Raw genomic sequence first — 24,458 nt, 5'->3', positions numbered from 1 at the left:
ACGCCTAACAACCCGTTCTGTAAAGAAATGCTTCCTAATATCCAGTCTAAACCTTCCCTGACGCAACTTGAGGCCGTTACCTCTTGTCTTGGTTAAAGAGGCTCATCCCCAGCTCTCTGCAACCTCCTTTCAGGTAGCTGTAGAGGGCGATGAGGTCTCCCCTCAGCCTCCTCTTCTCCAGACTAAACAACCCCAGTTCCCTCAGCCGCTCCTCGTACCACATGTGCTCCAGACCCTTCACCAGCTTCAGTCCTCTTGAAAGTGATGTCTGATTTTTGGGGGGAGGAATGCCATTTCTGTGAAGCCAGTTGAAGCCCTCACTGAAGTGAGAACATTTATACCAAATATTTGGGACCTATAATTTTTTCTTTTTTCTGATAAGCTTTGAATAAAGTGTTTCTATCTAAACTAAAGACATTCCTTTCATGATAGTCACTGGCTCCTATTAGCCATTCATGAATACAGTCAAAAAAATCAGTAGCTATATTGTGAAACTTTAAGGTAACTTCCACAGGACATTTGACATCAGGCAAACTTCACACTGTACTTGGTTTGATGCTAGTCCTATTGCAACTATATTCACAGCCTGGATGAGTTTTTAGAAGGAAGTATTGGTAACCGTTCCCATATCTGCACTTGGTGAAAGGTGATCAGGACTTGTCAAAGCAAGGAAGTACTGAGAGCAGAAGGCAAGGGCTTTATTTTGTCAAACTGCAATGTGATTGATAACATCTATGATGAAGACTTTCAAATTAAAATGCTGAAGGAAGATTTAAATGAAAACAAAATATAACTATTTAATCTTGATCTAGTTGTTTCAAGATAACAGAGGGATACAAAAAATATCCATGTATATAAAAGTTGTAGTATATCTTCCTTCTCTGTACCTGGGGAGTTGGGGGATATTGTTCTACAGACAGTGACCAAGTAGATAGCTGGTGTGCAAGCTATCTATCGTTTGGGGTTTTTTTTAATCATTGTGCAAATGAGCAGTGGAGGAACAAGGTGAAAATAAAAGGGATAGAGGAAAGCCAGAAGGAGGCAGTATATTTATTTACAATTAGCAGTAACTGAGACTTCATCTACTATGAGCTGAAAGCACAAGATATTTAAAAGCCCCTTTAAGTTTAACGTATTAAGATCTATAAAAACTTCCTTAACTGCTGAAATGGCAACATGCCTAGAGAGTATATAACATTAGCCATTCAAAGTACATTGCTATCCAATTGTGAGATGCCTGTGGAAACAGAACTATGTTCATTCATGCCATTCCTGGAATTCAACTAAATATATTAGTAGTAATTCCTGTGCCCGTTTGATATTCGATGTACTCGAGTATCAAGGAACGCACAGCTCAGTTTCCGCTACAGAGTGATCACAGTTGTAGCAGCACCATTAAGATGTTTATGTCAGTCCCTCAGAAGAAATATACAGACAACACAAAGGAAAATCAGGACCAATTCCTGTGCAAATTATCACACAAGAACAAGGAGAAATTACCTAATTATTAAGAATAACAGCACTGTTAATTTCTAAAGGGAAAAAAGACTGCAAAAAACCCCCAAACCCGAATCTTTTCAAAGTGAATTGGTAAGTCTTAAATTTCCTGTATCAAACACTACAGTTAAATACAACAATATTATTTTTTTTTAACAAGACAGATCATGGCAAGACACAGAATCCACTTTCGAGGTTACAGCAGAAATTCCTACTGTGAAGAGGGCTGTATTTTTGAAAGGTATGACTGGTGAGAAGTCTATAACTTCCACCACTGCAGTTTTATTGAAAATCTCCAGTTTCTTAAAAGATTGTATCTGAAAACAACTATGCTTTTATTAAAACCAAGAACCCAAACAAAGTCAGATTAATGTAAAAGTAACTCAGTCATTTGCTAGGGACAGATAAAGTAGCCTGGATGAGTTTTTAGAAGGAAGTATTGGTAACTGTTCCCATATCTGCACTTGGTGAAAGGTGATCAGGACTTGTCAAAGCAAGGAAGTACTGAGAGCAGAAGACAAGGGCTTTATTTTGGCAAACTGCAACGTTTAGTGAATTAGGTAGAATATAAATTTAGGGAATGGAGAAGAAAAAAGGTATCAACAGGGAGGATGATCGAGACAGAAGTCAAGGTCACCTACACAAGCTGAGATGTTGAGAAGCAGAAGGTAGGGATGCTGAGGGGACAGAAAATATGTCTGACTGCAGTATTCCTTTGAAACTCAACACAAAAGTGAATTTGTTTCCTCAAGACCATCAACAAGATAGGCTTTGTCTTGATCTGTGGAACAAAAGAAAAAAATGGTTTGTCTGGAGTTCTGGGAAGCCTTCAGCTGGCTGCAATTTTGACTTACTCCTTGTACAAATGCATTGCTACACAACTTCTGTTTCATGACCGTTTCATAGGTAAACTGCTCTGGGGATAAATCATGTTTGTGTGGAGGGATGCTGTTGTCTACAGGACCAATGGAGTTTCATAACTTGCAAAATGTGCATCAGGAAAAGAAATAGCTATCTGCTTGTAATAGCTGAAGGCAATCCAGTGGAATTGTATCAACTTCTGCCTCCTAATTCTGTTGTAAAGATTTGTTTGAATCCCTGTCAGGTATTCTCTGCTTCTCATTTTTTCTGTACAGCCTTCCAGATATGCAGGGATCCTAATAAGCAGATCAGGAACTGACATACAGAGGCGATGACTACTCATAGTAGCAAATGAAGCCAGTAAGATCTCTTCAGCAGTTAGTCCTACACTTCTAAAATTGAGTAGCCAGAATAAATAGCTATTTTCAACTTTCATCTTTGTCCTCCAACTGTAAGCAGGTCATAACATGGCCCCCTGAGTCCCCTGCCTTATCCTCCTGTCCTGCTCTTCTCTAGACTCTGCCTGTTTTATTTTCCTCATCCTGCTCCATCCCTCTCTTCATTTCTCAGATCCTCTGATGATGCCTCATCCACGTTTTGAACAAAGGTTCCTCCTTGCCAACTTTTCCCCCCATACACACATATAAGTGGGATGCTAAATGCACTGGAGGTCTGCTTCTTGACTTCTCGCCATTGGACTCGGAAGGACCTCTGCTTACCCTGACAACGTGGAGGGAAGGATGGGATAACACTGAAGAGACTCCCCTCCCAGCTTCAGTATTCTGCCCCTTTGCACACCAAATTAGGTAGCCAGCAACAAGCACTGTAGGAAAATAGGAATTTGTCTCTGTAACTCTGTGCAAAGGTACGTTTAGTTCCTCTGTTAATAGCAAAGCCCTTTGATGCAAATCTTTAACAACAACAATGATGATGATAAGTTGAAATTTCCTTCAAAACCTCATTATCTACATCTTGAGAAGGAAATATTCAACCTGGAAGGTGCAGCTTGGCAAAATAAGGGACAGCTGAAATCTTGGTTTAATACAAACCAGCAGGCAACGTTAATGACAGACACAACTACAATCTCTGGATGATTCCTCAGAACTGACTCCTTGAAGCACCTTGGATACCTTAGTTCTGTTTCAGTGCTTGATGTCAATTGCCCATGGCCATTAAAAACTGTCACCACACTACAGAACTTGTTCTCAGTTGTAAACCAGTTCCTTCTAGGATATCACAAAAATGGTATCTAGTACTTTTGACCCACAAGCAGTAAGCACTAAAAATGAACTTTCCTGGACAAATGTTATCAAACTTTCCTGTAAACACTCTAAATTCAAGAACTTTATAATAGCAAGGCACTTTCCCTCAGCACCATCCTCAATCTTGTTGTCCTCCAAACCTATGCAAAAACATTTCAACATCCAATAAGTAAGGATGGGGACAAAAAGAAGGTTGTCAAATTACTAAAGCAGAGCCCAGCAAGGTATCATAAAAAGGAGAGCTAGAAGTGCTGTAGAGAAATAGTCTTGTCACTTGTGTCCCATTCTTGATAGATATTCTACATATCCTTAAGCTTCAAATGATAGTTTTTACAGTCTCCTTAGGCAATCTATTACAGTGCTTATCCACCCTTAATGGTAAACTGTACTGCTCTAATTTTTCTACAAATAGCTTGTCAAAAGTAGTCTGAACACAGAACCACACTCTGTAAGACATAACTAAGTTTTACATTAACACCAATATATTTCCTAAGATCAGTGTTTCCATGTTTATTTCAAATTAGTGCAATATTCAAGTGTCATGCTTGCAATAATACATTTAAATTGTGAATGCAATAATTGGAAAGAGTTTTCAGGTATCTTTGTATCATGCCAGAAGTGCACTATGGTAGAGAATACATCATGAAGTACAGTCTTCATTGGCTTACATACCAGTAAATGTTGGTATGTAAAGTATGTAAAGCTTTTTTTTCCTGTTGTTGTCATTCTGCTTTTTTGTGGGTTTGTTTTTTCTTTTTCCTGGTATTAGTGAAGCAGAAGAAATAACAGAAGACTTGAGCTAACTAAGAGACAATCTAAGTGACATATGGCAGCCCCAGATAAGGCTTTCAGCCTGTAAGACCCTTTCTTAGGGCACTAGAGAGAAAATATCTATATTCTTATTGTCATAGCTTCTCTGCAGTAACTTTGATGAGATTAAAACAAAATCTGATACCTTAATTTCATAAACATGCCAGTGTTACAAGTTTGGCAATGCTGAGTATTACTGTGTCACTGCTCTCATGGAGGTGATATCTCAGGAGGGTACTTGGCAAGCAGAAGAAGCAGGAGAGCATCTGTGGAGGGGGTGTTTTAAAAGTCTTGTTGGAGTTGGTGCCTTCCGAGACATATCTATCCGGGAATGATAGGACCCATAATACTATTGTAAAAGATAGGGATGTACTGTAAAAAAGAAAATTACACCCGACCCGATTGCTTGGACATTTGCTGGAAATTTGCCTTTCAGCAACAGAAGCTTATCTGCTGCAAAGCTGTGAAACTGGTTAGTTCCCTGTAGAGGATCAACAGGACTAATCTCTTTTCTTGATGTGCCTTGCTGTGGAGAACCAGCACAAAGCCCCCACAATTGTTGTATTAATCGAAATACAAAAAATTTGTACAACCTTTTACTTTATCTCATGTTCTTGCTTTTGTACCAACTTCTCTCAGTATTTTTTTTTAACTGTTTCCCTAAATACTGGACTTTCATACAGTGAGTACAGACAATCAAACTTAATCTTTACCAGGTTGCTCTGAATGATCAGATCACAAATCTGTCATTTTAATCCAATAAACTGTCAATCTGCATGATATAATTAACTAATCACGTTATTAATATGAATTGTAACAAATATTCCACCGACGATTTATTTCCTATAATGAACATTTTCTTCAAATCTTTCTTTTTTGGTAGTGGTCTCAAACTAATTTATTGACCAAGTCTAATAGGATACAGAGTTCATCACCTTTCAGGTCTCTGCATATCACAGCCAAAAGACGAAGAGGTAACAAGTACAGTGAAACAGGAGTATTGAAAGTACTAATCCCAGCATTTCCCTGATCACTTTCGCTTACATCTAAAACATATTCAAATAATGCAAAGATTTCAAAGATAACATTATGGTATAACAAACACTTGCACATTTTCCCACCATTTTGATCTAATGGAATGTTTCCTTCCAGCTCATTACATTCTTGTGCTGGCCTAGTGGCATTATAACCAAAGATGCATGATTATTCAACAAGGAAGCTGGCTTCCTAGTAAAGAATGTTTGGGTTTTTTTCTTCTCTCTACTACCTTGAAACCTACAACATGTTTTTACCAGGATATTCTGTTTTACCATTTCCCAATAACACATGATAAGCTTTATACAAGATCTGGAAATATATCAGAGAGTACCATGTTTAGCATTGACGAAACATTCTTCATCAGTGTAGCTAGATTTGAGTTACCCCAACACGTTTGTATGCATGACCCACCTTTCATTTTAGTTTTCCCTACTCAAGACCCAACATCAATTTTGTACCTGTTCAGGGGTTTTTAAATGGAACTCCCATCAAAAAAGGCATAGTATAGACATGAATCAAGTGACACAAACAAATATCAACACGTCCAGTGCAACATTTTCCTTCTGCTCACCCTGGACTGAGGTATTGTAAGAGATGTTCAGTACTGGTTCCACTGACATCAGCACTGTACTTCAAAGGAACCATGCATCTCTGAAGCAAACTTTCTACTCTTTTCCACTTCCCAAGCTTTAGTTTGCACTTTGAAGTGGTCTCATAGCACACCAACTGAATTGTTTTCAGAAACTAACCTGCAAGAGGCTCTCCAGGAGCTTTACTTCAACTAACGGCAGGGAAATCCATGGGACCAAACTAAAGCCTGTTTTAAATCCCCTCAAAACGCATATAATATGAATGCTCTGTTCTCAGAACTGCATGTTTCCTTCTGCTGAGACCCAAGAATTGTGCTGCACTCCTACTAATGCAGACACAGCTATAAGCTGATGAGGTTTAAATAAGGAAAAAAAAAGTCTCCTTTCTCTGACTTCTCATTTGACTCAGTTTATCTACCTCTGAATGATTCTGCACCTTTACCAACACTGCTTTCCATGGTTTCTGCATAATACTTCTAAGAAAGAGGGAAATTATATATCTGTATTTACATCTTTTCTGTCAGCAGTTCCTGTTAAACAAAAAGCTCTCTGGTAAAACTTGGTGACTGGAAGACAGCATGTTTATTATGGATTTTGGGGGGACTTGGTTAACCTCCTTCTCACTAAGAAAAACCCTTTTTAGATGCTCTTGACTGCAAAAGAGAAAGTGAAATATTGAGGAAAATAATTTTTCTTTTTTGTCATATATTCACAAAGTGAAGAAGGAAATCACCTGTGAATAGACTCTGCCCTTAAAATGTACTGCTGTTAAACGTTTCTGAATTGTCATAGGGCCCCAAACTAGTCAGAACTTTGGGACGGATGTACATAGATCTTTTTCAAAGACAACTGAAAGGCTTCTATATAACTCCCATTTTTCCACACAACTTTTATTAGAGTAGAAAATAGAATCTTAGCATCTATTCAGAAAAATCTCAGGAAAAAACCCCACACCTCCTCCTCCAGACAACTAAAGGTTTATATCCCACTCTTCTTTAGCCCATGTGTCTTCACAGTTGGGTCCTTGCTTTGTCACTTGGTCTCAGCCAACTGAAGAAAGTTTTGTGTTGATGCAAGTTTAGACAGCTGCACTTGGCCCTTAGAAATTTCATTCCATTACTCTGAGGTTTGGCTGGCTGCTCCCTCATGTTCACTGCAGACTGTGTACAAACTCATGTATCTTGCTGGTCCATATACAAACTGGAGATCTCCTGCTTTTGATTGTAATTCTGTAATTGCCTGCTGTACCCTGAATTCTCTGACATCTTCCCTTCTTGATTAAGTTTAGTTGCTCTTCAGGAGTGGAGCAATTTCTGCATCTTTCCAGAGGGTTCCACCTGACCTGGTCACTTAGAGCAACATAATATTGTTGTGAGATAATGGGGGGGGGGGGACGGGGACAGGGGGACACGGGGACACACAACAAAAAAAATCTACAGAATGCTGTTTTACCACAGCTAAATATTCAGACTTGTAGAATCTGAGGGGCATTTTCAGAAACTCCCGTTTCCAAAAACCTGCTTGCTTTTATTGCCATTTTTTATTTTATTTCAGATAAACTTTTTGATTAATTCAGTTGACAAAAGTTCATCCAAGCACGACTTGTTAAGCTTTACACAATCCACAGTGAAGATGAGCAACAGCGTGTGACAAAACTTTAAGCTTATTTAGCTTCTGAACTACTGAGCAAACACACATTCCAGTATGAAATGTATTTCTGAGCTACAGCATTTGCTGTTAAAAGTTTGGTCAAATTCTTCTCTATCCACTGGTGAAATGCCAATCTTCTTCAAGAATCTGACTACATTTACAAGTACAAAAATTACACTTGGCATTCTCATAAGTAACGATATCGATCCTTTTTATTTCTGTTCAGAAATAATCACTGTGCATTTATTTCTTTTCAAAAGTTAACTTTCTAATTTACATTTAATGATTTTTTTTTTTAATTTTTGTTTTAAATTTAGAAGCTTTCCAGTAGCCCTTGGAGACATCACTGTAACCAAAGCAATGTGAACAAGTTTAACATGCTTAACTGATAACATGTTGAGTTGATGAACCACCACAATGCAGGCAAAAGAGTTTTCCAATAAAGATGGTGTATAAATTTTACTTGCAAGTTGCATTGTTTTCTAATTATAACTTGATCAAACTCTTTGCATAAAAACAACTGTCCTGCTCTCATAATATAATAGAAACATATCTTTTTCTTTTGGCTCATATTTTGCTCTAGAGTCCACACTAATGATATACCTTTCAACTTTTTTTAATACCTACATCCACAGGCAAAAGTAAACCACACATTCATTAGTTTAGATTAGAAATTTTTTTCTGAAATACCTGAAGAATTTGAAGTAAAAAAGCCCTAGAATTCTAATACAACTATTTTCCTAGTATTTATGTGGAAATAATAAAAAGCACAGAAAAACTTAGGTGGGAAGGGGAAGTCATGCTGTTCATACCTCCAAGGATGGAAACTCTACAACCTCTCAGTGCAGTCTGTTCCAGTGTTTAACCAAACTCATGGTGAAAAATGTTTTCCTCACATCTTGTCAGAATTTTCCATGTTCCAATTTGTGTCTGTCACCTCTCATTCAATCACAATACCCCTCTGAGAAAAGTCTCACCCCATCTTCTCTACATCCTCCCACTACCTGGTTGTAGACAGAAGAAAGATGTCTCCTGATCCATTTCTTACTGCTAAAACCTCTTGTTTCCTCAGCCTCTTCTCATACCCCACGTGCTCTCCAGCCTCCAACCTTCTTGGCAGCCCTGCACTGAACTTGCTCCAGCATGCTTACGTCTTTCTCGTACTGGGGAGCCCAAAACTGGATATGGTACTCAAGATGTAGCCTCATGAGTTTCAAATAGAAGGGATGAATCACTTGCCTTGATCTGCTGGCTACACTTTTGCTACTGCAGCCCAGGATGCAGCTGGCCTTCTTCACTGCAAGGACACACTGCTGACTCATGTTCAGTCTGTTGCTGAAGAGGTCCTGCAGGTCTTTTTCTGCAAAGCTGTTTTCTATCTAGACACCCCCTGGCTGTGTTGTCACATCTGGTTAGTCCATCCTAGATGCAGGAATCTGCATTGCTTTCATTTATAAATTTCAACTTCTTAAGGTCCTACTTAGCCCATTTCTCCAGCCTATGCAGGTCTGTGGCAGCCTCACCTCTACTGAACTACTGATTTGTCAACCCCTAATATTAAATATCTACAAAACCTGTTATATATACTTCTACAATAAGTAGCCTAAATTAGATCTAATACCCACAGCTCTACAGGAAAGCTTCATAACTGCAGTGTTATTTACTTGACCAACACAGTGGAAATTGTCTACCTATGTCACAGTGCATTTCACCTCTCTCTTCAATGTTCTTGAAATGAAGGATCTTATGGGTTTATCAGTTGGACTTGCTAGATATTTTTTCAGGGAAGTTGCAAAAATTGTATCCTCCTAAATAAAACATCAGTTTCCTCGGTAATAAAGTGTGAATAACTTCATGCATCTCCGAGAGAGAACTATGTCGAAGAAGGCATATAAAAAGCAGGTAAGCTTTCCATGCAATTCAGCAAATTAGATTATATTTTTGCTACCTGTAAAATACAGAAACTTTAGCATGTTGCTTAGGACACTCATGCACAAATACCGGTCTTTTCAGAAGACTGTCAACAGCAAATCCAAATCTCTTCTACTAATTTCAGTGGGGGATTGAAATTCAGTTGAGAAAAATTCTACTGCCTGACCAATTTACAAACTATATGTTCAAAGAAAAAGAGTAGGCTACGCTTGAGCCACATTCCTGAGTTCAAACAGTAAGAGTCCATCAAAAAATAAGTAAACAAACCTAAGTTGCTCACATAAAACAGTGATAAAGAATGTGAAATAGAAACTTATTTCAAAGTTTTGAGGATTTACTAACAAGTCAGTACAGTTCTTCAATGAAGTCCAATGGATATTTGTTTGTGTAAAGACAGATTTCACATATGTTACATGTATATGCATGCAAGCTATTTTCTTGCTTGTTCGGTCTTTCCATTCTGTGGCACTATTTTGTCTGAATTCTTTCAAAAGAAAACATGAAAACATGTAACTGAGTCTTCAAAGTGCCTCAGAGATTTTGTTTTCATCTCTGGAAGGAAAACAAACACTCTTACTTTCATCAGCTTCTGTTTTGAGGAACTACATGATGTGGTCATGGGAAATTCAGAAATTTGAAATACATTAATTAAATTGTAAATTATCAGACTGAAGACCTCAAAGATATGCAGGCATCTACTGCCCTCCATGCAAAAGGGAGTGACAGACTCATGGATCTGGCCCAGAAGGAATAAGCACCTCAGCCAGAAGGATGGAGCAGTATAAAACACGACTTGGCTTCTTATGCAACGCGTGATGAAATTTTAACTCAGCAGTCTGAGTAATGAACTGCTCAGAGTTTGCCAACAGGGAAACATTGTGACATGGAATAGTTCCCTAAGTTTTGTCCTACTTCATGGTCTAAGTATTTGATTCAGCTTTTTCAGAAGCCATTGATTCCCACTTCGATTCAAAGCCAAGAACCTGTTCCTGAAGAGAAGGCACTCAAGTTCTTTTGGTACAATTCCTAGTGCATATAGTCCCTACCCCTCTAAGAAATGACTACCGATCAAGGATATGACAAAGAAAATTTACTTCGGGTGTTTTGTTGAGGCCCAGCTGTGAGATAGGTAGGAACAGAAATGATGAACACTCTTAAGGCTCTGGTGTTTCCTCACATGTCGAAAATCAATTCTTCAAGGTTAATGAATGGTCCTGTGGAAGAACTGAACGTTTGTCCCTTCAGTTGGGCAAGGCTTGTCGTAATCAGAGTTCTGGATAGAGCAGCTGGTTCTGATTAATCCAATCTTTTCAGAAAATCTGGCACATTTACAGGCAAGGTACAGTACAGAGATACCACTTTGTATCACAGAAACTACGAATGCCAGATTCCTTCCTGGCTACTTAGACATGCCTCTCACCAGGCTTGATCAATCTGAGCTACAGAGCTACACCAGCGTAACATACAGTGACTCCCGTTATAGATCTAGGCTGCATAACTCTGTGCAGAGTTGCATTGTGCTGTGCGAATTCAACTCACATTACTTTCTGGATCTTGATTTCTGTGACAAGAAAAGGTTATATAGGAAGGCCTTAAGGACTGAAAATTGAGCCACATGGAGCTTCACGGTACAGTTGGATACACAAGTCCTTATGGCCAAGCGTCAAATATGCAAGATGAGTACAGAAAGCAAAACTGTAACCAGAAATAACAGCCCTTTAGCATGTTCCTAAAAACCTGCTTTCAAGGGCACAATCTTAAGACATACAGAAAGACACCATGAAACTACTATCCCAAGGAAGTAAAGCAGAGTTCACCATGTAGGGCATTAAAAGTACTTGTTATGTATATCTGCAGCTGTTTAAGATGTTAGACCAAGATATGGCAGAAAACACCACCGTAAGCTATTTTAGCCTGACTAAAATTGCAAATATGGATAGCTACTCCCTATATTAGTTTTAGATACTTGGGTACTAACAGACATAGGTAACAAATATTAACAAGAAAAATTCCTTTTATACTTTTTGAGTGAATTATTTCAAAGCAGCAAAAAAACCCCATCTAACTTCCCAATATTAAAATATGCTGATTACAATCAGTCCAATTTGATTATTCCTTGATAAGGAAAAGCATCTGAATAATACACCTACATGTCATCAGACAATGGTGACACCACTGGAGGATGTATATTCACTTCTACTGGAAACTTACAGGTAGGATTTCACTTCGAATAATGACAGTATTTAAAATAAATGCAATTGATTTAAAGATTGGTTTAAAAAGCTCTTTACCAATAAAAGCTTAGTAATAACAGCTATAAATGCTGATTTTAGTTTGTGTTCCACCAGAAAAGCATGCTTAAAACAATTAATTAATTATTCAGTAGCTGAATAAAATAAAGATGGCAAAATCTTTAAATTACTCTGTATCAGCAAGAAACTTATTTTTAAAGCATTTACTATTTGCCTTGTCTTAAAGCAGGTGTCTAATAAGTTTAGCTTCACAGGGGGTCAGATTTATGAAAAAAAAAAAGTATTTTTAAGCAAGTTTTTTCTGCCCCCACAGACTCAAAAAGACTTTAAGTTAGATAGTTTTTTCTTAACATGTATTATTCCACAACAGAATTCTTTACCTTCCAAGTCTTTGTCTTGCTATACTATGTGAAAGGAATATTCTCAAATCTGGACGAGCACTGGAAAGTCAGCACAGAAGCCAGACTGATATTTGACTTCACTTAATATTTGTGTTAATTCTACTCTCTCCCACAATGATTTAGTATTTTTAAAACTAACATAAAACTCATTTAATATGTATGGAAGAAACAATGACCCAACACAAACAATATTAGATTATTATTGTTTTCCTTTTTAAATCACTTGACAAGTCTAAGAACAGCTATCTAATCATAATTTTTTTATGTTATCTTCTGGACAGCACTATTTCAAGTATTTCTTAAAATGTTTTTAGTTGAAATGCTAGAAATTTTAAACTCTCATATGTAAAACATTTCTGGGCCAAATTACAGATGTCAAAAATTTGCGTGTAATCTCCTGTTATTCTCAGTACTAGTTTATTCCAGAGAGAGATTACTAGTCAAAATATTAAACTTCTTAAATAACTGGAGTCTCAAGAAACAGCCGAACGACGTTGATACAACTGATGACTCAAAAGTATATTTACCAAAAGGAAAAAAGTTCACCAAAGAAACATTTCCTTCTAAACAAGAAGTTTCCCAACCTCCGTATCACTGTCCAGAATAACGCTAAAATAACAGTATTATTCAAACATAGCTCAATATTATTCAAACACAGATCAGATATAGCTTTTCTGAAATGCAGTCATATTATACTTAAAATTTAAAGTGCTGGGGTGCAAATTTAAAGTGTACTTAAGGTGCAAATATAGCACTGTACTGCATTGCCAAATACTACCTACTCTGTGCTTAAATAATTCCAAGTAATATAGTTTCTCTCATGTTGATATAAGTCTAGCTGGTGGGGAAGATTATATAGAATAAAGTTAAGACTTCATCTTAGGGAGTTAATTCTCACTTGATTTATTAAGAATATTTATATTTGTCAGCTTCATGTACAGCTTCTGCTGAATCAATGAACGATTCCTCTGACATTGGCCCTTTTAATTGAACTGTTGTATTCAGTATTTTTGTTGCTCTTCGGCATTCTACTGAATTATTATTTCCTACTTGTCATGGAAAACAACCATTTATTTCATTGAATTGTAGTCTGAATTGGTTAAACTGAGGAGTTTCTTCCAGGAGTGACAGATATTTTTTGTAATTTTTCCTACTAGCATCACACAAAACTTGGCACTAAGATTGGCATATCATACTTAATCTTACGTATTCAAAAGATATCACACAATACTTCCAATGATAGAAACAGAAGATATGTCTATAGAAGTTATTTTTTTCTTGATCCTTGAAACTCAAGTACTATCATCTTTCATTTATGAGGTTCACCTGAGAAAACAAAGAAACTAGTATCAAGAAGCTCAAACTACAAAATCTTTATTTGCACCAAACTGACAAAGATCAGCTTCCTTTTGTTACAGTTTCTTAAATAATCTCACCATCATCCAAACAATGTGCCAGAACAATTTCTTAAATTGAAGAAAGCCAATTTTAAAAAAAAGAGTGACTCATATTTTATCATTACAGTTTGATGTCAGGTCAGCAGCTTTAAGTAATTATCTCTAAAGCTTTTAATACCCTGAATGATGAAATTATGATAAAACAGGTTCACAAAACTTATTAATACATCTCTGAAATTATGAAGCTAAAAAGCCCTTGCTGAAAACTACAGCTGTATTGGTAGTGAAAACAGGAATCCATTCAGACTACAGCAAATCAATTAATTCTGAATATGACTACTATTTTGTTACGGGACAAACCAGATACCAAATTGTATGAAATTAAGCCTTTTCTTGAAATTTTCCTTTTAAAAAGCAGATCAAAACGTGAATTTTCAAACGTGACTAAAATCTCATGCTCCCTGGTGTATAATTTTTTACAAGATGATGATCAATCTTGTTCTCAGTGGTAATTCATAACAGCAACAAAATTAATTACATTACAAAGAAATTAACAATTCATACATTACCTAATGCTGCTCATGCTTCCAGTTTCTGATCCAAGCTTACATCTCTCCAGTTGGCTAGCTACAATCTGACGTTCAGCCTCAAGTTCTCGGGTCAGTCTCTCAAACTGTAGTTCCTGAAAAAATATTTTAAACCATTTGTTTTGACTTCTCAAGATTAAGAAGCAATTTCAGTACATAAAATTACAATTTCTGCAAGAACAGTTAATATATCTTATAGGAAAGCTTTTTTTTTTAAACCACATTCTCAGTTCAAATTCTTGTGGTAACAACTACTCATTCCTTCATCCACTCTAACAATATATGTTGTAGAACAAGACATTTTATCAGGAATGGAATTTTCAAATACATTAAACAATGTAGACGTACGTCAAAATCATTTATAGTTCACGTAGACCTCTTAGCAGCATACAAATGTGTTCTTAACAAGCTGATCTAAGTATGATCACAAACGGAAACAATTTGTGTTACTTAAAAAAGATGCAAAGTTCTGCAGATGATCATGTGGTAACAAAAGCTTTTGTACCCAAAAAGACAACCAGCACACACTAGTGAAATAAACTAAATTGAAGGTGTGTTGTTATGGACTGAACACAGTTTAATTTCTGTGTTTAATGATGTGCAGAAGAGAAACTTGGGTAGTTTTGGACAAAAGGCATGTTAAAATCTTACTGCTAATTGAATGTCTTTCCTTTTGTTCTGTTGAGGAAGACAAACCAGTCCCACCAGGTAAGATTTATCCACAGAGCTTAAAAATGTACTTCTGACAAGTTTTTATACACAAGAGATTATTTTTCTAATTAAAAAGAAAAAAGAAAAGCTAAACCAATAAAAGTAACATCCCCACTATTCCTTAAATAGCTACACTTCCCACATATGGTAACAGTAGTTTTATCAAATACAAAATTGAAACACTTTTAGAGAATTACGTTTGCTGTAAATTTGCCAGATGTTGCTGCCCTTTCATTTTGATCAGTTACATTTAGTCATTTTCACAGGTGAATAGAAACAGTGCTCTTGCCACTTTTCTTTCGGTTTGTTGAAGCCTGAAGGAGATATATTTTGAGAATCCACTTGTTAGTTTATTCCATATCCACACAAATGCACCCATTATCTCCTTCTCCCTCTTTTCTTTCAAAAAAGACCTCTCTGTGATGCAGAGGTATGGGACAGAGTCCCTTGAATAAGTCCCCAGCAATGTCTTGCCTAACAGAAAAAAAGCACTGGAAATTACTTGGGTCATGACTTACGCCCACCAAGTGACACTGAAGAACATGGTATTTGAGAGAAGGGAAGAAATGGTAGGCGTAGAGAGAAGGATTCGAAAGTCTTCATCCTATCTGCTACCTAAAACCTCTGAACAAGAAGTCAAGGGTAAATGGAGGCATTAAACTTCTCAAATCTCTGAAATGAGCCAAACCGTAACTGTAATCAAAGCAGGAAACGGCTGGTGATTGTTCTACCTAATCCAGCTGTATCAGTCCTCTTTCCTTCTCTTGTTATGGGCATGGAATAACTTCTGTCCTGCACTATGAGTAAGGGGGAGGGGAAGTCCATGCAAGTTATGCACAGCACAAAACAGCTGGTGTATACTGAAATGGCCACTGACTATTTGACAAAGCCGACTTAATTCTGTATTCATTATTCCAAGCAACACTATCAAGAGCACAAGAACACCATCAAGAGTCAGACTGATATAAACAGCAAAACATCACTGCTTACTGAATCTTAATAGTGTATTAGTAATCATAGTTAATAATATTCTCTGCACGTTTTTGTAGTACTCAGAAATGTCTTTTTCATTGTTGTAGGACTATTAAAAGCTACCTAATAATAACCACCTAATTCAGATATGCCTACTTCACAGAGAGCATTTGTCTCTCACCTCGTAGAATCAATTGTCTGAATAGACTGTTGATCAACTTTCCAAGAGTTATTATTCAAATCCTGGACTTGTTTGCATAAAATAATACCCTTACTGCAGAAAGGATTGTAACAGAATTAGTAAAGTTTTGAAGAACGTAAAATCAAAGTGGTATAGTATTTGCTATAGCAGCATGCTTATATCAAAGCATGTAAGCACTGAGAAGTTTCACAGTATAAAATACCAAACAAAACCAAAGAGAGCATTAAGTTTACTTTCAAAATAAAAGCAAAAGCTTTAACAGCCATTCTGTTCCATTGCATTTTACTTGGTTCTATCACAACAATGTTATCAATGCTCATTTTGACACTTAGCATATGTTTTCATCCAGCCAGCTTCACTTCCCGCCACCCCTGGTGAGCCAGGTCAGACATGTTCTTTGCCATGCCAAGCAGAGGGCACTTTTTTACCTGCCTAGCGAGAAGATGCAGCTGTCCTCATAACATTACTAAGAGAACATTAAGAATCAAGGGCACGGGAGTTAATGCTCCTGACTGTCCATGCTGTCATTTGCCTTTTCCCAGACAAAGTGTAGCTCATTATGTTCTTTTACTCTAGTAGGTGTGCAAATGACCTCTCTCCAGCCCCCTTTTGTCCATGCTATCCCAAGTCAACTAAATACATAAATGCCCCCAAGCCTATTTTATTGAAATATTTTAGAAGTAAATATTATTTTGCGTTCTTCTTTTCTTCTACTATCTGGATTGTATGAGAATGAGACAAACAAGGAGGAAGACCAAGGTCCACCAAGGCCGGGTCATTCTGGACCAGGTATTAAAACCAGTTCTAAAAAGAACCCCAGAAGAATCATTGTAGTGGGTGACTCCATTCTGAGGGGTACCGAAGGCCCCATACGCAGACCAGACCCGCTTCATAGGGAAGTCTGCTGCCTTCCTGGGGCCTGCGTCAAGGACCTCAAGGCAAAACTCCCCGCTCTAGTGAGACCCAAGGACTACTACCCTCTCCTGGTTTTTCAGGTAAGTAGCAATGACATTACCAGGAGAACTCCTAAAGCAATGAAGAGAGATTTCAGGTCCTTGGGGAAACTGATTAAGGGGTCAGGGGCACAAATTGTGTTCTCCTCCATCCCTTCAGTTGCAGGGATGGATGAAGAAGAACACAGGAGAACTCAACAGATGAACTTGTGGATCCAAGACTGGTGCTACTGTCAGGGCTTTGGATTTTTCAATCATGGGTTGGTATACAGGACGTCAGATCTTTTGGCATTAGATGAGATGCACCTGTCCCAGAGGGGGAAGGGGGTCTTGGGGCAGGAGTTAGCTGGGCTCATTGACAGAGCTTTAACCTAGATTTGAAGGGGGAAGGGGGGAAAACATCAGCCCATCTGAAGTGCATGTATACCAATGCACACAGCATGGGTAACAAACAGGAGAAGCTTGAAGCCATGATGAAACAGGAAAGTTATGATGCTGTGGCTATTACAGAAACATGGTGGGATGTCTCCCATGACTGGAGTGAGCCTGTTGAGGGCTACAAGCTCTTTAGGAGGGACAGACAAGGAAGGAGAGGTGGTGGGGTGGCACTGTATGTTAGGGACTGTTATGATTGCCTTGAGCACAAGTGTAGCAAAGACAGGGTAGAGTGTCTTTGTGTTAGAATCAGGGGGAAGGCCAACAGGGCAGATGTTGTAGTGGGAGTCTACTATAGGCCACCCACCCAGGACAGAGAGGTGGATGAAATATTCTACAGGCATTTAGGAGAAATCTCACGATCGCTTGCCCTTGTTCTTGTGGGAGACTTTAACTTCCCAGACATCTGCTGGAAATATAACACAGCAGAGCGGGACCAGTCCCAGAGATTCCTGGAATGTGTGGCAGATAACTTCCTGATGCAGCTGGCGAGTGAACCGACCAGAGAAGGTGCCCTGCTGGATCTCCTCTTTGTGAACAGAAAAGGACTAGTGGACGATGTGGCGGTCGGAGGACGACTAGGGCACAGCAATCATGAAATAATAGAGTTCTCTATTCTTAGGGAGGCCAGGAGAGGCGGAAGCAGAACTGACATCCTGGACTTCAGAAGGGCTGACTTTGTCTTGTTTAGGCACCTGCTTGACAGGATCCCTTGGGAGATGATCCTGAAGGGTATAGGTGTCCAGGAAGGCGGGGCACTCTTTAAGAAGGAAGTGTTAATGGCTCAGGAGCAGGCGGTCCCCAAGTGCTGTAAGAGAAGCCGGCGACAGAGAAGACCACCCTGGCTAAACAGGGAGCTTTGGCTGCAGCTCAGGGAGAAAAGGAGAGTTTACAGCTTTTGGAAGAAGGGGCTAGCCACTCTCAATGATTACAAAGATGCTGTGAGGCTATGCAGGGCAGAAATCAGGAGGTCTAAAGCCCAGCTGGAAATTAATCTGGCTTCAGCAATCAAGGATAACAAGAAATGTTTCTATAAGTATGTCAACAGCAAAAGAAAGACCAGGGAGAGCCTCCATCCCCTGCTAGACGCAGGAGGAAACATGGTAACAAGTGATACAGAGAAGGCTGAGGTCCTTAATGCCTTCTTTGCCTCAGTCTTTAATAGCAAGACTTGCTGGATTGAGGGAATCCAGCCTCCTCAGCCAGAAGACAGAGACTGGGAGAACGACCCCCCTGCAATCCAGGAGGAGACAGTCAGTGACCTACTGCATCACATAGACATACACAAGTCTATGGGACCTGATGGGATACACCCGAGGGTGCTGAAGGAGCTGGCTGGGGTGCTCGCCAAGCCGCTTTCCATCATTTACCAGCAGTCCTGGCTGACCGGGGAGGTCCCGACAGATTGGAAATTGGCCAGTGTGATGCCCATATATAAGAAGGGTCGGAAGGATGATCCGGGAAATTACAGGCCTGTCAGCTTGACGACGGTGCCCGGGAAGCTGATGGAGCAGCTCATCCTGAGTACCATCACACAACACCTGTGGGACAAGCAGATGATCAGGCCCAGTCAGCATGGGTTTATGAAAGGCAGGTCCTGCTTGACAAACCTGATCTCCTTCTCCAACAGGGTGACCCACTTATTGGATGAGGGAAAGGCTGTGGATGTTGTTTACCTTGACTTCAGTAAGGCCTTTGACACAATTTCCCACAGCATTCTCCTGGCAAAACTGCCTGCTCGAGGCTTGGATGGGCACACGCTTTGCTGGGTAAAAAACTGGCTGGATGGCCGGGCCCAAAGAGTTGTGGTGAACGGAGTTAAATCCAGTCGGCGGCCGGTCACGAGTGGTGTCCCCCAGGGGTCGGTTTTGGGGCCACTCCTGTTTAACATCTTTATTGATGATCTAGACGAGAGGATCGAGTGCACCCTCAGTAAGTTTGCAGATGACACCAAGTTGGGTGGGAGTGTTGATCGGCTCGAGGGTAGGGAGGGTCTGCAGAGAGATCTGGACAGGCTGGAGCGATGGGCTAAGGCCAACTGGATGAGAGTTTCAGTAAGGCCAAATGCCGGGTGCTGCACTTGGGCCACAACAACCCCCAGCAGCGCCACAGGCTTGGGGAGGAGTGGCTGGAGAGCTGCCAGTCAGAGAGGGACCTGGGGGTGTTGATTGACAGCCGGCTGAACATGAGCCAGCAGTGTGCCCAGGTGGCCAAGAAGGCCAATGGCATCCTGGCTTGTATCAGAAATAGCGTGGCCAGCAGGGACAGGGAAGTGATCTTACCCCTGTACTCGGCACTGGTGAGGCCGCACCTCGATTACTGTGTTCAGTTTTGGGCCCCTCACTACAAAAAGGACATGGAATTACTCGAGCGTGTCCAGAGAAGGGCAACGAAGCTGGTGAAGGGTCTGGAGCACATGTCGTACAAGGAGGGGCTGAGGGAACTGCGGTTGTTTAGTCTGGAGAAGAGGAGGCTGAGGGGAGACCTCATCGCCCTCTACAGCTACCTGAAAGGAGGTTGCAGAGAGATGGGGATGAGTCTCTTTGACTAAGTAATAAGCGATAGGACAAGAGGTAATGGCCTCAAGTTGCGCCAGGGAAGGTTTAGACTGGATATTAGGAAGCATTTCTTTACAGAACGGGTTGTTAGGTGTTGGAATGGGCTGCCCAGGGACGTGGTGGAGTCCCCATCCCTGGAGGTGTTTAAGAGTAGGGTCGACATAGCGCTGAGGGATATGGTGTAGTTGGGAACTGTCAGTGTTAGGTTGATGGTTGGACTAGATGATCTTCAAAGTCTTTTCCAACCTAGATGATTCTATGTTTCTGTATATTTTACATATTTTCTATGCTTCCTATTTTCAGTTCATCACTCTGGTTGACTACTCTCCAGACACTTCTACATTTTCCCAACTAACACCCTTGTGATTACTTTGTCTACAGAACATTTTTTGCTCATGATTTTAGTCTCCAAAAATATACATTTCTAGTCTTGACTCTGTCATTTATCTTTTTTTCCTACTTACTCCTTTCTGTCCTCTTCTGCATTCCATCTTTCATTTCTAGCATACTTCATGACTCACCCTCCACTAATCTCTTTCAGTCCTACTATACAAATTGCTACTCTAGCAAATCCCCTAAAATGATCAGTTTAAGCAGCCTCTCTCTCTCTCAGTAATGGGTCCCTTATTGAGGGACTCTGCTCTTCTTAAGATGTAGAAATGAATGTTTTCTGGTTTCACTGCTCACAGTATTTAAATTCTGCCCTGTAGAGATGACTGGAAAAGGACAGTTCTGTGTATGTTCCTCCTCAAGCAGGAAGCAGAGATGTGCTGCATCACTTATGAAAAAAATAATCTTGCACTTCTAATGCATGAAAATGGCTAAATAGGCCAACAGTAACTTCATTACTAGCTTGATTTAACTGTTGTTATGTCTCCCTTAATTGTCTTCTGTCAGGTGCCATCAGAAGTTAGGGATGGAAGGAAGGACATGGCGGGGTCAATATGTGAAGGGGCAGAGGCAAACAAGAGGTAATGGCCTCAAGTTGTGCCAGGGAAGGTTTAGACTGGATATTAGGAAGCATTTCTTTACAGAACGGGTTGTTAGGTGTTGGAATGGGCTGCCCAGGGACGTGGTGGAGTCCCCATCCCTGGAGGTGTTTAAGAGTAGGGTCGACATAGCGCTGAGGGTTCTGGTGTAGTTGGGAGCTGTCAGTGCTAGGTTAACGGTTGGACTAGATGATCTTCAAGGTCCTTTCCAACCTAGATGATTCTGTGATTCTGTGAATTATTACCTCAGAATTATCCTCTACGTTACATTTAACAAACTCTGTTAGGTATTCCCTCATGTGATGACAAAGGTGCAGGTCCACAGCATTGCCTTTGGAATGAAAGAAGAAAAGAAGAATTCAAGTAAGAGTCGGGAAAGTCTGCTATCCCTCCATATCAAGAATTCTTGGCAGAAAACAAATTAATAAGCTTCCTTCTCTTTGTTCGAGAAGCAGTGAGAGTGACTAATATTTGAATAAATACATATGTTTAGCTTTCAAGCAGCTGTCACAGTGCAAGAAGACAGAAACTAGAAATAGTATTTGCTTACATTTTATAAAAATAACCACTGAATCTGACTCCATCATTTGTCTTATTTGTTCTGTTTACAATCATTTTTACCAGTTCATGCCGTGTTGTGTTATCTTCACAACCTTCTATTATTTATCTGAATCAAGCTAATCGGAACATCAAAATTAAAAACAAATTCCTACCCACTGATTATGCAAATCTGTTGTCAAGACAATTGCAGAATGAAGAACTGCAGAAACTACACTGCAACATCAAAATTAATTTAAGTAATGCCACATCAAGCGTAGCTTCATGGACTGTGCTACAAAGGGCAATGATGCCAAAACAAGTGCACATGCAAAGGCACTGCAAAGTGAAATGAGTAGTCTGACAGTCCTTAGCACTTAGCACCATAAAAGGTGTGGGAGTGGGAAGCCAACAGAAAGATTAGAGATAATCATGAGAGTAATCACTCAAGTGAGCAGCTGGGAAAGGGAGGAACTTAATGACAACTTTATCAAATTGTTTTGAAGTGATCAAAAGAGTATGTATCTGCTAGGGCCTGAAACAATTTGTGTTTAGAAGTGGTATTTGTCCATTACCATGAGGGTTTTCTGTAAAAAAAATATTCATTATTCCATAGACAGCAATTGTATGTATTTGCCTTTTCAGTACGAGATTTACATTTTATCTACCCTCTGCAGCCACCAAAACTTCAAGCATTAAATAAGACTTGAGTGAGGTCATACGTTTCACAGTGGTCCAGAAACTGAATAAGCCTGATGGAAATCTTCACAGCCTTTGCACAGATTATGAACTCCTGAGCTCAGGGCACACCACGTAAGAGGGTATTTGGTTATTTTTATGCTTTGTATCTGCTGGGTGGTCTGTACTGACCCATTTGAATGTTGAGAGGGGTAAAACAGGTCAAAAGAAATTTGGCTGATATTCAGAGCTGATCTCACTCTACTCTGTCCTTTACAATCTTAAAGTAATCCTTCAATCCTTTTACAGAGAGATGTGTATTGATGCTGAGGCAAGACACAGCAAAAACAGTAGAGCAGCTGATACAAAAAAAAAAAATAATCTAAATTTAGGCTGAACAGCCTTGCAGATTTATTGAATTCCCAAGAATCTTAAGGTCATAACATTAAAAGAGGAAAAGTGTTTAGCTTTTGACTGTAAATATGCTACACAAAAACAAATTGGTGCAACAATCATTTGAATCTTCAAATACAGACAAATAACAGCACTGAGGTAAGTCTGGGAATCCCTGGTGAGATGAATAGAGAAAGCCTGATTACAGCTACACAAACAAATAAATCGTCTCCTGGATTGAAGACTACCATAGGAGTATCTCAGAAACCACAGAACTTCCTAAAGTACATAGGCTGTAGAAATGTACAACGTTGTCTCTGTCCTTTTGTAAACCATTAAACAAGAAAAACTGTACCTCAACTAATGTCACAAGTATTATGTGTATACTGCTGTGCACATCCTATTGGCATCATGCATAATTCCATATCCTGCACATCTATAAATGTCATTACTCACAGTGGTGTTGGCAACAAACTATTCTTAACCTATCGCACCAGACACACATGAGCAGCTAAAATTGGGGCACATACTTCCTGAGGAAAACAGCAAGATCTAGGGTAGTTTAACTTGGTGATAATCTAGCGACAGCATCAGACACAAACCAAACCTGACAGCCCATCTTATAACTAGAAGGAAAACAAAATGTCTTGATGCTTTCAAACAGAATAAAACCATCACTAGTAATGCCCCTAACCATCTGACACTGAATGTTATTCAGAAGCTTCAAAATTAGGCTTCAGAATGTACTATATGTTTCCTCTAGCTTCTCTACTTTCTCCATTCTTAGCCTGTGTTTTTACTTGTACTGTTTTATCCTTTTTCAGTGGATTGTTTCATTCTTCCCTTTCACTGAATAACATGGCAGTGAGGGAAAAAGCTCACAACAAGGTAATAATCAGATGCGCAGAGAGGTGGCAAATTCAGAAACTCAGTGGTGGATAAGTTGTTGCAGGATCTTAATGGGGGCCAAAAAAAATTAAGATTAAAAACTCCCACTTGTTAATAGCTATGACTGCACGTATATGCAACTGCAAGTTTCCCAGTTTCCAGGTAACAACAACCTAAAGGAAGCAATTCATATGTTGGAGAACTACCATTCAGAGGAACCCTGACAAGTTAGTGGAACAGGCCAACAATAGTGTCATGAAGTTCAAGAAAGAAAAATGAGAAGTCTTGCACTGAGGGTGGAATCCCACATAACAGTAGAGCATCTCCATAGAAAGGACCTGGTAGTCTGGAGGACTCAGCAGTGCATTCCTGTGGTGATGATGGCCAACCACTCATTTCACTGCACTAGCAAGAGAGCCGCTAACAAACAAGCAAGTAATTATTCCCTTTTATTTGTACTCCTGAAGCTGCACTCTGAGTACAGTGCCTGGTTTTGCATCACCAGGCCAAGAGACATGACAAGATTTTGAAGCAAGACCACCAGAGGGCAACAAAGATAGCTAGAAGATTGAAGCACATGTCCTACAAGAAGCAGCTGAAGAAATTAGGTTTGTTTAGCATGGAGAAGAGAAGGTCTAGGGAGGATCTAATTGCAGACTTCTACTTCTTAATGGGGGATTATAGTGAAGACATCACAAGGCTCTTGTCAGAGGTATTCAGCAAACAAAGGCAACAGTCACAAGTCACAATGAAGTAAATTCTGGTCGGATATAAGGAAAAAACCCACAGACAACAAAAAAAAAAGCCCAAACTCCCAAACCAAACAACACTGCAAGGGTAGTTAAACACAGGAACAGGTTGCCCA

The 24,458-nt window shown here is 39.5% G+C and overlaps 1 protein-coding gene across 8 annotated transcripts in view; it reads right to left on the bottom strand.

Annotated features, from left to right (window-relative positions):
• The window catches only part of CTNND2 (catenin delta 2), a 700,247-nt gene that overhangs the window by 408,038 nt on the left and 267,751 nt on the right, over positions 1-24,458 (bottom strand). For all 8 annotated transcript variants that reach the window (XM_074874338.1, XM_074874348.1, XM_074874370.1 and 5 more), the window contains one exon: positions 14,260-14,372. In XM_074874338.1, the coding sequence (XP_074730439.1) occupies positions 14,260-14,372 (113 nt within the window). The remainder of the gene's footprint in view (positions 1-14,259; positions 14,373-24,458) is intronic.

Source organism: Strix uralensis, chromosome 1, assembly GCF_047716275.1.
Source record: "Strix uralensis isolate ZFMK-TIS-50842 chromosome 1, bStrUra1, whole genome shotgun sequence".
NCBI lineage: Eukaryota > Metazoa > Chordata > Aves > Strigiformes > Strigidae > Strix > Strix uralensis.
The sequence above is the reverse complement of the archived record's forward strand: the minus strand, read 5'-3'. Positions and strand labels throughout refer to the sequence as shown.